Raw genomic sequence first — 15,776 nt, forward strand, 5'->3', positions numbered from 1 at the left:
AAGAAAAGTTTAAAACTGTGCTAACCTTAAAGCACAAAAATGGATGCTTCCTAACAGCAGAACTGTATCTCAGTTATTTTTCATAGTTTAAAAAAATGCTAAGCACTGTTTTGCCTGAATAAATCTGCTGGGTCTGTAGTATAGACTAGCAATTGCCAAACTTCAGACATTCTTAAATCATCTTCAAGATTTTTGCCCCATATTCTCATAGTACTTCTATTTACTTTCTTGGTAAACTGACTTTAAATTACCTCATTTTATTACTTAGCTTCATCCTAACACCAAGTATGTGCTGTGAGATATATAGATAAAATTTTATAGCAAAGACATAACTATAAAAAGTATATACCAAATTGTTCACCTGTGCACCATCTAAAATTATTATTGCATATCACCAATAATGTATATCATACTTTAAGAAATATTAAAATAGATCACACTTCATGTATTTAAGATTTACATGGGATAAAGTCTCATCGAAAAGATTAAAAATGCCTATTTGCAACTATATTCTAACTAAAAAGAATTTTGAGGGCCAATATGATTAAATGATTGTACATTTTCTAAAGAGTAGTTTTGGCATTTCAACTTCAGTCACATCATTAGACGGATGAATGTATCAGTAACACTACCAAACAACCTAGGTAGGAAATGATTCAGATAACCCATCTTCTAATACAACACTTGGAAAGATTTCATAAATGTTATTTTAATTTAGTGACTTGGTCAAATTTACCAGTAAGTTATAGGTTATTGGGTTTAAGACAGAGGACTTGAATTTATTCACATAGCAAGAGCCGCCATGTTGGGGGTTGCCCAATATCCTTTCCTCTGCTCTATTAGCAGCTCAATACCCTTACATATTACTGAAGAGTTATCTTTCTCAAAGTATGTGCAGTCTTCCACTACTAAGGCCTCTGACTGCTCTAACATAGCCAAGAGTGACTTCCCTGTTACTCTGAATTTTGATCAAGGCAGTGTGAAGTTACTCATCAAAGCAATGGTGGCATCAGAGTAACAGCAATGGTGTCCTGACCATGCTGTGTTTCAGCTGTGAAAGAGGTGTCACGATTCTTTTCTCTCACCCCTTTGCAATCCCTTGATTCTTGTTCTTTATTAGTTATGGGCCCTCAGCTTCCTGTCAATTCTGTGATCCTTACAACACTGTTCCAACAGCTCTACTTGATCTTAGTTATGAGTTGGTTTCTATTGGTTGCAAAAATGAACCTTGAATAATACAAAATAGGCCTGGTGTGGTGGCTCACGCCTGTAATCCTACCACTTTAGGAAGCCAAAGCAGCAGGATGGCTTGAGGCCAGGCTGAGCAAGAGTGAGATCCCGTCTCTACAAAAAATAGAAAAATTAGCCAGGTATGGTGGCATGCATTTGTACCCCCAACTACTAAGGAGGCTGAGGCAGAAGGATCACTTGCACCCAGGAGTTTGAGGCCACAGTGAGCTATGATGACTCCACTGCACTCTGAGCCTGAGAGACAGAGTAAGACCCAGCCTCAAAAGTAAATAAATAAATAAATAAAATAAGATAAAGCCAAATCTTTCATGAGTAGAAAAATCTAATCAATTCAGTGAACACTGAATTTAAAAGGTGCCACCTACGCTAGTATAAGGATAATCAAAAAAAATGTCACCCAAGCTTACCTTATGTTAGCAAGTTAACCTACAAACTGTAAAGTCAAAATCTTTACCCCGAGGAAACAGTAAAACATTAGGAAAGAAATTTTTAAACAATTTTCTGCTTACTTCAATGACTCAACTTGTGGATCAAGATATTACTAAAGGAAAGAATATTATAAAAATATTTCATGAGAAATTTAACTCATTATAAGCGATTTTCTACCTCACACCTTTAAAGATTCATTTTGTTTCCTTTTGCATTGAACGATAATCTTTATATAATAAAATTTAACCATTTAAGTGCAAGGTTTAATGAATTTTAATAATTGCCATGGTCACATCACCACCACAATGAAGCTATAGATCAGTTCCAACACCCTAAGATTTTCCTATACCCTTCTCTAGACAATCTCCTCACCTAACCCCAGCCTTGGGCAACTACGTAAAGATTTACATTTAATGTTACCTGTCTTTGCAGTAGTATTGAATTTAAAGAAAATCTGGATAATGTATATTCAAGTGTCTTCTTTCAGAACAGCCAAATAATAGGCTTTGGTGTAGAACAGTGCAGTAGTGCCTCCCTTATTTTCAGACGCTATGTTCCAAGATCCCTAGTGGATGCCTGAAACTGTGGATAGTACCAAACCCGATATACATTATGGATTTTCCTATACATACATACCTAAAATAAAGTTTAATTTGTAAATTAGTCACAGAAAGAGATTAATAACAATAAAACAGAACAACTATAACAATATACCAACATTACTACTCCTGCACTTTGGGGCCATTATTAAGTAAAATAAGGGTTACTTGAACACAAGCACTGTGATATGGTGACAATGGATCTGGTAACTGAGATGGCTCCTAAGTGACTAATAGGCCAGTAGCATACACAGTGTGGATATGATGGACAGGGGATGATTCATATGCCAGGTAGGGCAACACATGATTTCATCACACTACTTCAAATGGCATGCAATTTAAAACTTATGAATTATTTCTAGAATTTTCCATTTGATATTTTTGGATTCCATTTGACTATGGGTAACTGAAACCATGGAAAAAGAAACCATGAATGAAGCAAGGACTACTGTAAGGTCAAAACCCAGAGTTACACATTCCAAAAATGAGGAGGAAGTCCCCTTGCTATACCATCACTGAACCATGCACTTAATAAAAGCTGAAGGTGACAAGAGGGTCAATATGGTATTATACAATGTGTTAATAGTCTAGAAATAATGTTTTAAAGAATGCTGACATTTTTCAAAAGAGAGTGAAAATGACAATGCAAAAGTTTTATCTGGGAGAAAGCTGCTTTCACCTGATCAAATAACCAATTCTGCAAATATGCAGCCATCTATACACACACATTCTTTATCCTCACTTTAGGAGAGAAACAAAACAAAGTGAAATCTGACATTTTTCACTATCTTCCTAAGCATCTATGTCTGCATCTTCATGGTACAAACATTTATATTCACAATGATGGCTCTTAAGCCATTAAAACATATTAAAGTTATATTCACTGCATTAAGGAAAAAACCCAGAGAAATGTTAACCTTCAACTAAACAGAAACCCACTCACTCAAAAGGCTGATGCTGAATTAAGCTGCAACTATAAAATAAAACCCAAGCATTTACTATGTGCTTTATGTATATAATTCATTTAAATCCTTTTAACCACCCTATGTAATATTTAGTTATTACATGCCCAGAACTGGGCTGGCATATAGTAAGCATTCAATAAATATTTGTCATGAATGCATCACATCTATTTTGCAGATAAGGAAACAGGCCCAGAAATTATGAAGCTTGCTCAGAGTCATAAAGCTTATATGAGCCAGAGTCAGAATTTAAAACCAGCAACTTAGCACCAGAGCCCACATTTTTATCTCTTCACTATTCTGCAGCTTTTACATAAATGCTACCCTTTCCCTAAAGATATTACCTATAATTGCTGCACATATGCAGTAGAAATAAAAAAAAACAAAAAAACAAAAAACCAGTGGAGAGGTAGCTGCCTACCTGCTTTTATTTACCTAGTTTTGAAAGTCTATGTAGAGTGTGTCATAATTTCTTGCTACTAATCATGTGTTACTTAATCTCTAAACCTCAGTTTCCTTATCTATGTTAGGGATAATAATGATATTGTACCTTACAGGGCCAAATGAGTAACTATACATAAAGTGATTACAAGAGTAGCTAATATACAGTGCTATGTATTACCTAAAATTACCACTTAAGTGTTCACTTAAAATCCTTTTTTCTACCACTTCTATTACAAATAAGAATGGTTTATAATAGAGTCTCCATGCAATACCTCAGTAATTTGTTGTTATGTATCTTGCATCCCATATATTATATCTAGACTACAGCTAAACAGTTAACTTCATTAACAAAAATTATAATGTACACTACAAGTTATACCCTACTGATTAACACTTACAACACTCCCAGACTTTTTCACAAAATTTGTCTTAATGCCTAAGAACCTTTCCGGTAATCAAGATCACTTTGCTTTGTAATGTAGTTCAAAAGATCTGTTTAAAGAATTGTTCTTACCTCCCTTCTTTTCCAATATGGTAATTTTCCTCCAACTATAGTACAGGTACCCTTTTCTATTTTCTTTTTCAAGACATTAAACTGTATTACATAACTAGCTTAATGCTAATCTATATATAACCACTTATAATCAAGAGAGACTCTCTGAATACCATAAGTATTAAGTGGTATTTTATACCCTTCGAACATTAATAATAATAAGAGCATTCTGCACACTCCTGCCTCAAATTACATGGATTTTCTTTAAGATTATGGAACATAATGTAACAGCAGCATATAATTTTGTGACATACTAATTCTTTTCCAATTGAAAGGTATCCTGTAATATTATCAGCATCAATAAGAAAAGACCCCCACAATTTTCGATTTGACAAAGCTTTTGAGGGGAAGCTTTTATCTTCAGTAAACAGTAATTTTCACATGCATAACTGCAAAAAATATGGGAATAATATAGCAAATCATTCTGGACCCCAGACCATTTCAAAGCAGTGGATTATTCAAATTGTTTTTAGTGGACAACTAACAAATATTTTAAAAATTGATTCACAAGAAGAAAAAAAGAATAGCGCACTTTTATTTATCAGTCTCTGTTAATAAAACAGTGCTGGAAAATGCTGATTCAATTACTTTTATTTTTATATAGTAAATTATTAGGCAATCTACTTAATTGTATGTGAAATAAATGTCTTTAAAGCTAATTCTTCACTTTACATTTATATGTATCTTCAAAGCAGTCTAAAATATCACAATTAGTCAATACACATTTTTTCAGAATCAGGACCTTGAATAAGGACATTTACAATTGAAATAAACACTATTCACTAAATACCATTTATCGTAAACTTAGCAGCCCATGATTTAGCAATATTTTATCCTAACAACTAATTATGTAGGAGGTATTAAATTCAAAGTCTTCCGAACTTGAAAAAGTACACATAATAAATATTCCTTTTTACAAAATTAGATATAGAATGCTAGCAGTCAAATGTAATTTTATTCTCCAGTTGCTTTGTGACATTGTTGAAAAACGCATACTAAGAAAATATGGTAATTCTAATCGGAAAACAAGAACTTTAGAAGCCAGTTTTGTTAAAAAAAAAACAAAAAACCTGATAAACATGATAAATAATATTATTTTCCCTTATAATTTTCTCCATCTTAAATCTATTAGAAACTCTAAACTTATCACATAAAAATAAAGATAATAAATTTCACTCTATAAGCCATGTAAAAATCTAGATCCCTTCATAATTAAAAGAGTAGTAATTATATCTGACCTTCCCTAATACTTCATTAACTGTACATAAATGAAGTGTTTCACAGAAATCCAGAAAATGAAAATTATGTCTTTAAACCACAGTAAACCCTTTTGCATGGCAATTATGAGAACTGTGATATAATAGAAGAGTCTAAAGTCAGAAGATATGTGATCAAGCCTAGATTTTAACCCCTACTAATTGTGTTTCCGACAAACCACTTAACTGTAACTAAGCCTTAGTTTTTCTCAACTACAAACATAGGGATAACATTACCTATCTTACAGAGGATAAAACCAGATGCGAAACCACTTGTAAACTGCAAAGCATAAAATGTGTTACTAATTATATACTTACCACTACTTACTTCCTTGCCTTGTTAAACAGAATACACTGAACATAATTTAACTCATGGCCATAATTATGAATATATATTATTGTACTAAGCTGTAATAATATAGGGACCACTGATAAAGCAACTCAGACCAGAGGAAGCCACAATGCTATTAGATCGACTGTTCTGGTACCTACTTACAGCTGTTGCCTGCTGTACAGTTGTTAGCTGAGACTTCTTGCTGTCATCAGTGTACACAGCTACCTATAAGGAGCCATCCCAGAATAATGCTAGTTGAAATTCTCTCTCCTGTAATTTGCTGCTTCACTTCTCATCCTTCTCTCAACATATAATGTTTTCTTCTACTTCACAGAGAAAAAAATAAGCCACCATACATACAAACAAAACAGCTATTGCACAGATCCTTTCTTCTTTTCCTCCTGTAACAATGAAGACAGGTCTCTCACTTCTCTTACCTAAAAAGCTAATCCTCCAACCCATGCTTGAGATCCTACCCTCTTCTGCCTTCTTTTAATTATTCTCTCTCCAGTAACTTCAATTCCAAGCTTTTCCTTGGCTACTTCCCATACATCATAAACATGTTCAAGTCTCTCCCATCATCTAAAAGAAAAGCAGAGGTAAAAAACTTCAGCCTTATATTATACTCCAGCTATCCTTGTTCTTCTTATCTAACAGCTATAAACTCCCTGTCCTAGAGAAACATCACTAATGCACTACAACTAGAGGAGGGTAACCACATGGAAGAGGGACATGGCAAGGAGAAGGGGAGGTGAGGGTTAAACAATAAGTGAGAGTGAATCAGGTGAGGTAGGGCATGGGCACAGTGGACCAGAGATAGCAGCAAATGCAAAGGCATATGCATATGGCCAAGGAAGGGTTATTGGCCCCTAAAGGGAAATGAAAATAGTTCAGGGCTTCTACTAAATGGCAAATTAATATACTTTTATCCCTCCCAAAATTCCACGATAATAAGAGCAAAGGAATAATATATTTTTTAAATAGGCAAAAGGCATAAATGCGTAAGAACAAATAGGAGAGAAGAGGAAAAGTGAGAAATATCAGTTTGAAAAGATGGAAAACTAATCAATAAATGGTAACCAATTCAGTCTACCTAAGAAAACTGAAACCTAAGCCTAAAGAGAAAGAGAACACAAAAAGTGAGTTCACGTACACAGAGCCCAGAGAAACTGAGGAACTGAAGGTCTGAAGTACCTTTGAGAGTGGGGCTGAGGGGCAAAACTAAACAAGAAAAAGACTGGTTGAGACTTTGAGACCTCTAGCTCTCCTCCTCACCATAAAGCCAGGCATCTACTCTTTTCTGCCAGCAGAAAACTAGAGGTTTACTGCGTGGAGAGAAAGACCAGAAGTGTTCTGGATTCTATGTGAAAAGAGACATCAGAGATGCTCTGGATTCAGGAACGTCAGCATGATGCTGACAGCTAGGATGCAATGGTACACTGAACACAAAAGGAAAAGGGGTAGTGGACATACAGAGCAGCAAGAGCCCAAGTTCTCATCTCCCCAGGCAGGAAACTTAAGAATTTCTCTCTGGGAAGTGGATTCAGGCGCTAATATTTGGGGTTATCCAACAAAATGATGGACCTTACTTAATGAAAGCTCTCCAAATCAACTTGTAGTATTTCATTATTAAATATGAACAGACAACAAAGGATCACCAAATATATGAAAAGAGATTCTGTTTTAAAAGGTAGGGAGGAAAAGCAAAAAAAAAAAAAAAAAAGTAAAAGAAAACTTCAAAAAAGCAGCATCAATAACCTTAAAAAGAATAAATGCTGTATTTCCAAAATAGTAACAAGGGGCCTTCCAAAAATGAAAATTCAGTAAATAAGGTAGAACTTAGAAATTAAAAACACAAAACGAAAATAACAGAGGAGTTAAAATATAGTTGATTATATTCAGACAGTTTACTCACTGAACAAACTTTTATTGAGAGCCTACTACATTCCAAAGATGGTTTTAGTAGGAGATAAATCAGGAACATATCATATCCTGGAAGGGAAGTAAAAATTATGTATCAAAGAAGAGAGTGCAATAAACTATACCAAATGCTGCTAAGTAATGTGACCATCTAATTTGTCATTTAAACTAGGACACTTCTGAAAGTGAGAAAGGAAACTATTAATAATGCCAGGATAATAGGCATAAACCAGAACTGTTTGGGGAAAACTAGAATAAATGGTCACCTTACGAATAAATCAAATGAAGACAAGGAATTGTTCATTCACTTTAGCAACATGGATCTCAGTAGTGACTCTGACAAAAGCAGTTTCAATGGAGTGGTGAGAACAAAGTCTCACTGGAATAGGTTTAAGAGAGATGGAAAGAGAGAAATTAGAGAAAGGAAGTAGAGACAATTTTTCAAATAGCTTTGCTACAAAGAACACAGAGATGGGGCAACAACTGGCAAAAATGGCATTGAGAGTTTATTTTTTTTAAAGCATGGAGAAATAATGGCACATTTTAATGGTGATAGGAATGATCCAGAAAAGCCAGATATCCTACACTCATATAAATATATATTTTTAATAGACAGCTGAAAATTCAGGAAGCTGAGGATTCCAAGAAATCTAATGAGCCCAAATCCAAAATGTAAAGATCTGTCCTAGAAGAGAAGAGACCCTCTGCTTTTTTATTTTTGGCAGAGCAGCAGCACAAGGAAGAAACCACCATAGACACAGGTAAGAAGAAAACAAAATTTTAATAAATTTTAAAGGCCAAGTACAGACTGGCAGGACAATTTAAAATCCTGAGTCACCCCCAAACAAAGTGTCTGTATCCATCCACCAACTCTATTCCACAGGCCTTGATCAAATATTTACAAGAAAGAAGAGAAGGCAGAAGTGCCAAGAGTCACCCATATGGCAGAGGTACAAGTAGCCTAATGAAGTCAGAAAGCAGGACTACAGATTGGAGAGGAAACCCTCCAGAGAATCTAGACTTTACACTGAGTACCAGGCAGCAGTCATCCACAGAAATGGAGGGATAGGAGAATGAGAAACTGAAATAGTCAACCCATAATATGTAGGGGACCTGCTGAAGTCTAAGGACAGAGCAGGAGAACTGAGATAAACACTGTTGGCACTCAGATTCCAATCTCTGATAAAGGGTCAGTTTAGATCTTGCTCAAATCATCTAAAGCCTGTGGTGAAATGAATCATTAAAGCAACAACAAAAAATTCAGCTCAATTATAGGCTAGATTGACTTAGCTCCCCACATAAGCTACCTTACCAAAGAAGGAGTATACCTTCTCCTAGGAATATAGATATTGTTTATTTCAGTCTCTACTTTTCATGTACAGACCATTTTGGGCATTCAATAAAAAACTATGAGACATATAAAGAAGAAAATGTGATCCTTATCAAGAAAGGATATAGAATGAGACTGAGAGATGACCTAGATAGAAGTTAGAATTACCAGAAAAGGACTTTAAAATAACTCTGATAAGTATATTAAAGGATCTAGTGGAAATAGTGGACAATATGTGTAAAAAGATGGGAGAGAGACGGAAATTATTAAAAAAAAAAAGAACAAGTAGAAATGCTAGATATGAAAATTAGGTAAGAGATTAAGAATTCCTTTAAGGAGTTTACCAGTAGATAGACACAGTAGTAGAAAAATAAAACCAGTCAACTTCAAAACTGTTTAATAGAAATTATGTAAATTGAAACAAAAACAGGAAAAAAAGACCAGGAAAAAAATATGGAGCAACTAATAGCTATGGGACAATCTAATATATATGTAATTAGAATCTCAAAAGGAGAAGACAGAAAGAATGGAGAGGAAAAAATATATGAAGCCATAAGGGCTGAAAATATACCAAATGTCCAATGAAAGAAAGATATCAACCAACAGATCCCAGAAGCTAAGTTGGTAGGATAAATACATAGGTAGGATAAATACACAACAAAGTGAAAAACTACAAAAAACTAAAAAATAAAGCAAAAAGCATGAAAGCAGCCAAAGGAAAGAAAACACATTAAAAAGAAGGGAACAGGATATGAATTATGGCTGACTTCTCATCAGAAACAACACAAGCACTGTAAAAGAAAAAAAAATTGTCAATCCAGAATTCTCTATCCAGTGGAAATAGAGAATAGCTTTCAAAAAGAAAGAAAAATATCATAGACCAATGGAAAACAATACCAGACAGAAATATCAAGAAGGGTAAATATGACAAAACACACACACATACACAAACACACACACGCTAATAAATCTCTTTAAAAGAACACTGAGTAGAAATATTTAAAATAATAACAATACACCAGAGAGTTTATAGCATATATAGAGGTAAAATATATGAAAACAAGAAAGGAACAGAGGTGATAAGTGGAAGTATATGCTATAAAGTTCTTAACTCTATAATAAGATGTTTTTTGAAGGTAAACTGTGCTAACTTAAAGATGCATATGGTAATCTCTAGAACGATCACTAAAAAACACACAAAGAGGTTTAACTAAAAATTCAACAGAGGAAATAACATTAAATACTAGAAAATACTTGATTCACCCAAAAAATGATAGGAAAGGAAGAAAAGAAGAACAAAGAGCAGACAAGACAAATAAGAAAGGAAGGAAGAAAGGGAGGGAGAGATAGAGGGAGAGAGGGAGCAAGGGAAAGAAAAATAAAAAAAGAATGAAAGAACAAACACATTTAAATGCAAGCATTGTTAATAACTGCATTAAGTGTAAATGGACTACATATTTCCCACAAAAGACAAAGACTGACAGACTGGAATTATTTTTAAAGTCTCAATTACAAGCTATATACAAGAAAATACAGTTTAAACATAATACATGGACAAGTTAAAAGCTTTATATCCTTTAATGAAATTAAATTCATAGCCATAAAATTCTCACAAAGAAATCTCCAAGCTCAGGTGACTTTCCTAGTGAATTCTATTAAACATACAAGTAAGAAAAAAATAGCAATCTTTTACAAACTCTTCCAGAAAAGAGAGAAAATGGGATCATTTCACAATTCATTTTATGGGGCCAGCATAACTGTGATACTAAATTTAGACACAAACATTACAAGAGAAGAAAATTACAAACAAATACATAGCATGAACCTAGTCATAAAAATGCTTAACAAAGTAATAGTAACTAGACTCCCACAACATATAAAAAGCATAATACTTCATGAACAAGTGAAGTTTGTTTACCCAGGAATGCAATCTAGACTTAAGAAAAATCTATGTAATTCACCACATTAACAGATTAAGGGAGGAAAATCAATAAATGTAAAATTCAATACATGCAAAAAGCATCTAACAAATTTCAATATCCATGTATCTTATAATAAAAATTCTTAGCAGAGTATAAATTTGAAGAATTTCCCCAACCTAACAAAGGGCATCTTTAAAAATATACAGTTAACCAGATACTTATTGATAAAACATTGAAAACGTTTTCTCCCTAAAATTGGGAACAAGTCAAGGATATCTGCTCTTGACACTTCAATTGAACATTTTAATAGAAGCACTTACGTAGTACGTTAAAGAAATAAAAGGCATACAGATTGGAAAGACAGAATTAAAGCTCTCTTTATTTGCAAATGACATAATTGTGTCTATGAAATCTAAACAAAAACAGCTAATAGAATTAAAAAGTAAATTTACCAAGGTGTGGGATACAAGATCAGCATATAAAAATAGTCTATAATTCTATACACTGTCAATCAACCAGAAAATGAAAATTGTAAAAGAATACTATTCTCAATGAAAGTAAAAACATTAAATAATTGGAAATCAAAAAAAAAGTATAAGATCTCCACACTGAAAATTATAAAATATTGCTGAGAATAATTAAAGATAGCTTAAGTAGAAACATGCATGGTTATGGATTTGAAGACTCAATCTTATTAAGATGTCCACATTACCAAAATGGATACATATTAATGCAATCCCAATTAAAACTCAAGCAAGATTTTTTTTGGCAGAAATTTACAAGTTGATTCTAAAATTTCTATGGAAATACAAGCAAACTAGAATAATCAAAATTAACTTGAAAAGAAGGATAAAATTAGAGAACTTACTTTACATGATTTTGAGATTGACTATAAACCTACAGTAATGAAGACCAAGGTATGAGTAAAAGGATAAACAAATATATCAAACAAATTAAGTTCAGAAATAGACCCATATTGCTAAGACTATCCAATGGAAAAGGAAAATGTTTTGAACAAATAATGCTGGGACAACTGGATATCCACAGTGAGGAAAAATAAAAATATGACCTCTCATTTTACATTATACACAAAAATCATAAGTCTAAAGGTAAAAGCAAACTATAATGCTTCTAGAAGAATATTCTCATGACCTTAGAGAAGACACAGAAAGCACTAAAACAAAAATTGATAAATTATATTTCACCAAAACAAAAAACTCTGTGCATCAAAAAACACTATTAGAAAAATGACCTGGTAAGCCACAGACTAGGAGAAAATATACACAAAATATATATAGGATCAAGAATATATTTGTTTTAAAAAGACAATTCACAAAAGTATATAAATGGCCAATACATTAAAAAGGGCTCGACATCATTAGTCATTACAGGAAAAAAAATCCCATAATGAGATATCACTATAAACACAGTAGAGTAATAGTGATTCTCAATGGGATGTGGCAATTTTGACACCAAAGGACACCAAAGGACACATTTTTGGTTGTTATTGGCATAAAAGGATGCTGCTACACATCTTACAAAGCACAGAACAGCTCATATAACAAAGAATTATCCTGCCCAAAATATCAATGGTGGCAAAATTGAGAAACTCCAGCAGCTGTAATAAAAGAGACTAATAGTATCAAATGTTGGCAAAGAGGCAGAGCAACTAAAACTCTCTGATATAGTGCTAGCACTGCATAAAATGGTTTATCTGCTTTGGAGTTTGTCAGATGCTACCACATAAGTAAAGTGCAGATGGCTTTTCATTACCCAGTTGAAGGCCAACATGGCCTACAAGGACCTGCATGATCTAGACCCAGTCTACTGGGTCTAGCCTTTTCCCAATTAACTGCGGTACAAGGATGACTTATTAGGAAAATTTTCAAAAAAATTTACTTGATTTTACTGACAGAAATCTTAAAAATTGAGACGGAATATACCTTAAAGTCATTTTGTCCAACTTATTAACTAAGGGTGGAATATTAGTACATTCCTAATGGTGAAACATCCAATGTCTCTCACAATGAACACCAGTTTTGGCAAAGTCTCATCTACGTATTTGGTATAAACTAGAGAAACAACAAATGCTATATAAATTACTCTTTTTGTAAGCTGAGTTAACTAGACACCATTAGAGAGTTATTGACAATGCCTTAAGAAACATCACAATGTAGATTGAAAAATGAATCTAACAGTTCAGAAAGAAACTAATTTTGATAATATATGCAAATACATGCAGATATTATGTATATAATATACAAAATAGCCAGTATAACCAAAATATTATCATTTCAACATGTAATCAACATGAAAACGTTTTAGGTTATTTTAAACTCTTTTTTTGTACTAAGTCTTCAAAATCCAATGTATATATTACAGTTACAGCACATCTCAATTAACACTAGCCACATTTCAAATGTTCATTTTGTAACAATACTCCTAAGCATTTCATCATATGTATTTATTTAATCTTCTCTGAGGCACATACAGGGGAAAGTAATTTATCCAAGTTCTCACAGATAGTGGTAGAGCCAGGATTCTAACTCAATCAGCCTGACTCAGACCTCCTTCTCCTTCATGCTGTCCCACCTCATATACAGTTTTTCTGCAATATTACTGAAACTATCAATTTAATCAAATTAGTACCTTCATTCATGCCATTGATTGATATCATATATTTTTTTGGAAACCTAACTTTATGATCACATTTAAAAACTATTTTTTTTTTTTTTAAGTCTAACAGAAAAGACTTACCATCAATATGAGTTTTTGATACTTTTGTTTTAGGTCTGACATATTCGCAGATGGGTCTGCACCCAGTACACTGTACCAATCCTTTTTTGGTATCTGCTCAAGTGCCATCATCCATTGAACAAGTGGGCCTTCTCAGATCAGCTGAATAGAAATATTAATAACAATTAATTACAGTTTGCATGTATCTAAAAAAAATCAAGTACTGCTTTTCTAAATTCTTTAATATTTTCTTGAGTAAATTATGTTAATGCAAATCTGAGGAAGCATATATTTTCCTTTAAAAAACCCCAAGAATTCCATGTTTAAGTATACAGATAAGTATGAAAAATCTGTTGGATATTTCACGGTATGTCCTTGTATCTTAAATTAATGAATAAACAACAGCGTCAAAAAAGGAATTTCCTCTAAGAAGGTATTTCTGCTAGTCATGGAAAAATTGGCATACAAGTAAGCACTCACTAAACACACTAGAGGAGCTTAATAAATATTTACAAAATGAACGAATAAAAAAATTAAACAGATCATCAAAGAATTAAAATGAATTTGGGGACACTCATTCTGAATTTTTCCAGTTTACTTGTTTTCTACCAGATTACCTGGAAAGGATAACGCGCGAAATAACGTCAGCACGGGCGGATAAAGAGCGAGTCACCCTGTTATTGGAGACGCTCTTAGACCTCGCAAAGAAATAGCCTCAGAAACTCTCTACTCGAGGATGACCCGGTCCTCCACGCTACAGAAGAGAAACAACCAGGAACCGCAGAAATCAAGCAACTTCTTCCCACAACTATACACCTAACGAGACAGCCGCGTCCTCCCCAAGACCGGGACTTTGGAATCCTCCACAATCACAGCTGGCTCCTACTCTCATCGGTGGGTACCCTCACCGGTCTTTATATGCTATCAGACCTACCGATGCCCACTTCTCGCCTGCGGTCGGCCAGAACTCGGAAGAGGCTGCTTCTTCCGCCGGAAGTCATTTCTGACGTGAACGCGTTTCTAGTCGAGACGCTGTAGCAGAGGCACTGATCGGAAATGCTGCTCCGCCCACCGGGACGCGGTCGCTATGGTAACTGGTCAGCTCTTCGCTGGAGTTTACTAGCAGTAAGTGCATGCCCGAACCCCACTGTGGAAAAAGGCGTTTTTCGCTTCGCTCTAACTCTTCCTTGTTGCCTCTCTTCGACTATCGCTTCTCTCCTCCTCCTCAGCGAGCATTCCCATCCCATCCCAGGCTAAAACCTTCCTCAAAGCTTCCTCCGCTTACCCTACCCTCAGCTACTCCTAATCTTTTTGATTGGTGCTTGAACTATTGGGGAAGAGAGGGAAGGATATGAAAAGGCTGAGGAGATCTGATCTCATCCTTGTCCCTGAAGTCCCTTAGAATGTTCTCACTCGAAAATTAAGGAAATAAAACTTACGCCAACTAGGGCTAGGTTTTGTGAGGTGTTTTTCAGTCTAATATTGTTTTCTGCAAAACATTTTCAACCGAATTATTTCTTTTAGACCTTAGCAACAGAATTTAAAAAAATAAAAACTTTCCAAAATCTTTTCACATTTGCTATCTTGCTTCCCTTTCACGTCAACCCAGTGAAGCAGGTGCTATTATATTCTCCCTTGAGAGATGAGGAAACAAGTCAAGGTTCAAGGCCAAATAGCTGATTGAGTAGCAGCAGAACAGGGACTCTTAGCAAGTCTACATATTCCCAGGGCAGCTGTGCTGTTTTTCAAGCTTACAGGAATGGAATGGACTGCTTTCCTTTGAAGCAGCTAGGAGGTACTCCAAATGAGTACTGTTACGGTTTGTCCTTGTTGTTGTTGTTGTTGGTGGTGGTGGTGGTGGTGGTGGTGGCAGCGGCCGCTGGGTTTTTCTCCCTTCTTCCATTTTTGTTCCCCGTTATTACCTCTTCTCAGTGCTGCTTACTTTACATTGACCTCTCTTCTATGCATTGTACCCTGAGGTGAAAATTACATCTTAGTTTTTGGCAGCAAGACATAAATTTCACTTGGGTATGTTATAAA

General features: G+C 34.5%; 2 protein-coding genes across 4 annotated transcripts in view; one reads left to right on the forward strand and one right to left on the reverse strand.

The window, feature by feature from the left end:
- Window positions 1-14,735, reverse strand: part of DNAJC24 (DnaJ heat shock protein family (Hsp40) member C24) — a 62,817-nt gene extending 48,082 nt beyond the window's left edge. Inside the window, exons 1-2 of one of the 2 annotated variants that reach the window (XM_012785888.2) lie at window positions 14,671-14,735; window positions 13,758-13,898 (exon numbers count right to left, since the gene is read on the reverse strand). In XM_012785888.2, the coding sequence (XP_012641342.2) occupies window positions 13,758-13,868 (111 nt within the window). In that variant the 5' untranslated portion in view covers window positions 13,869-13,898; window positions 14,671-14,735. The other variant, XM_012785892.2, reaches the window with a different exon arrangement.
- A 10-nt stretch (window positions 14,736-14,745) lies between these two features.
- Window positions 14,746-15,776, forward strand: part of DCDC1 (doublecortin domain containing 1) — a 96,488-nt gene continuing 95,457 nt past the window's right edge. Inside the window, exon 1 of one of the 2 annotated variants that reach the window (XM_076002054.1) lies at window positions 14,746-14,861. The gene's annotated coding sequence lies outside the window, so the exon portion shown is untranslated. The remainder of the gene's footprint in view (window positions 14,862-15,776) is intronic. The other variant, XM_076002055.1, reaches the window with a different exon arrangement.

The sequence above is a fragment of the Microcebus murinus genome, chromosome 4 (assembly GCF_040939455.1).
Source record: "Microcebus murinus isolate Inina chromosome 4, M.murinus_Inina_mat1.0, whole genome shotgun sequence".
Classification (NCBI taxonomy): Eukaryota; Metazoa; Chordata; class Mammalia; order Primates; family Cheirogaleidae; genus Microcebus; species Microcebus murinus.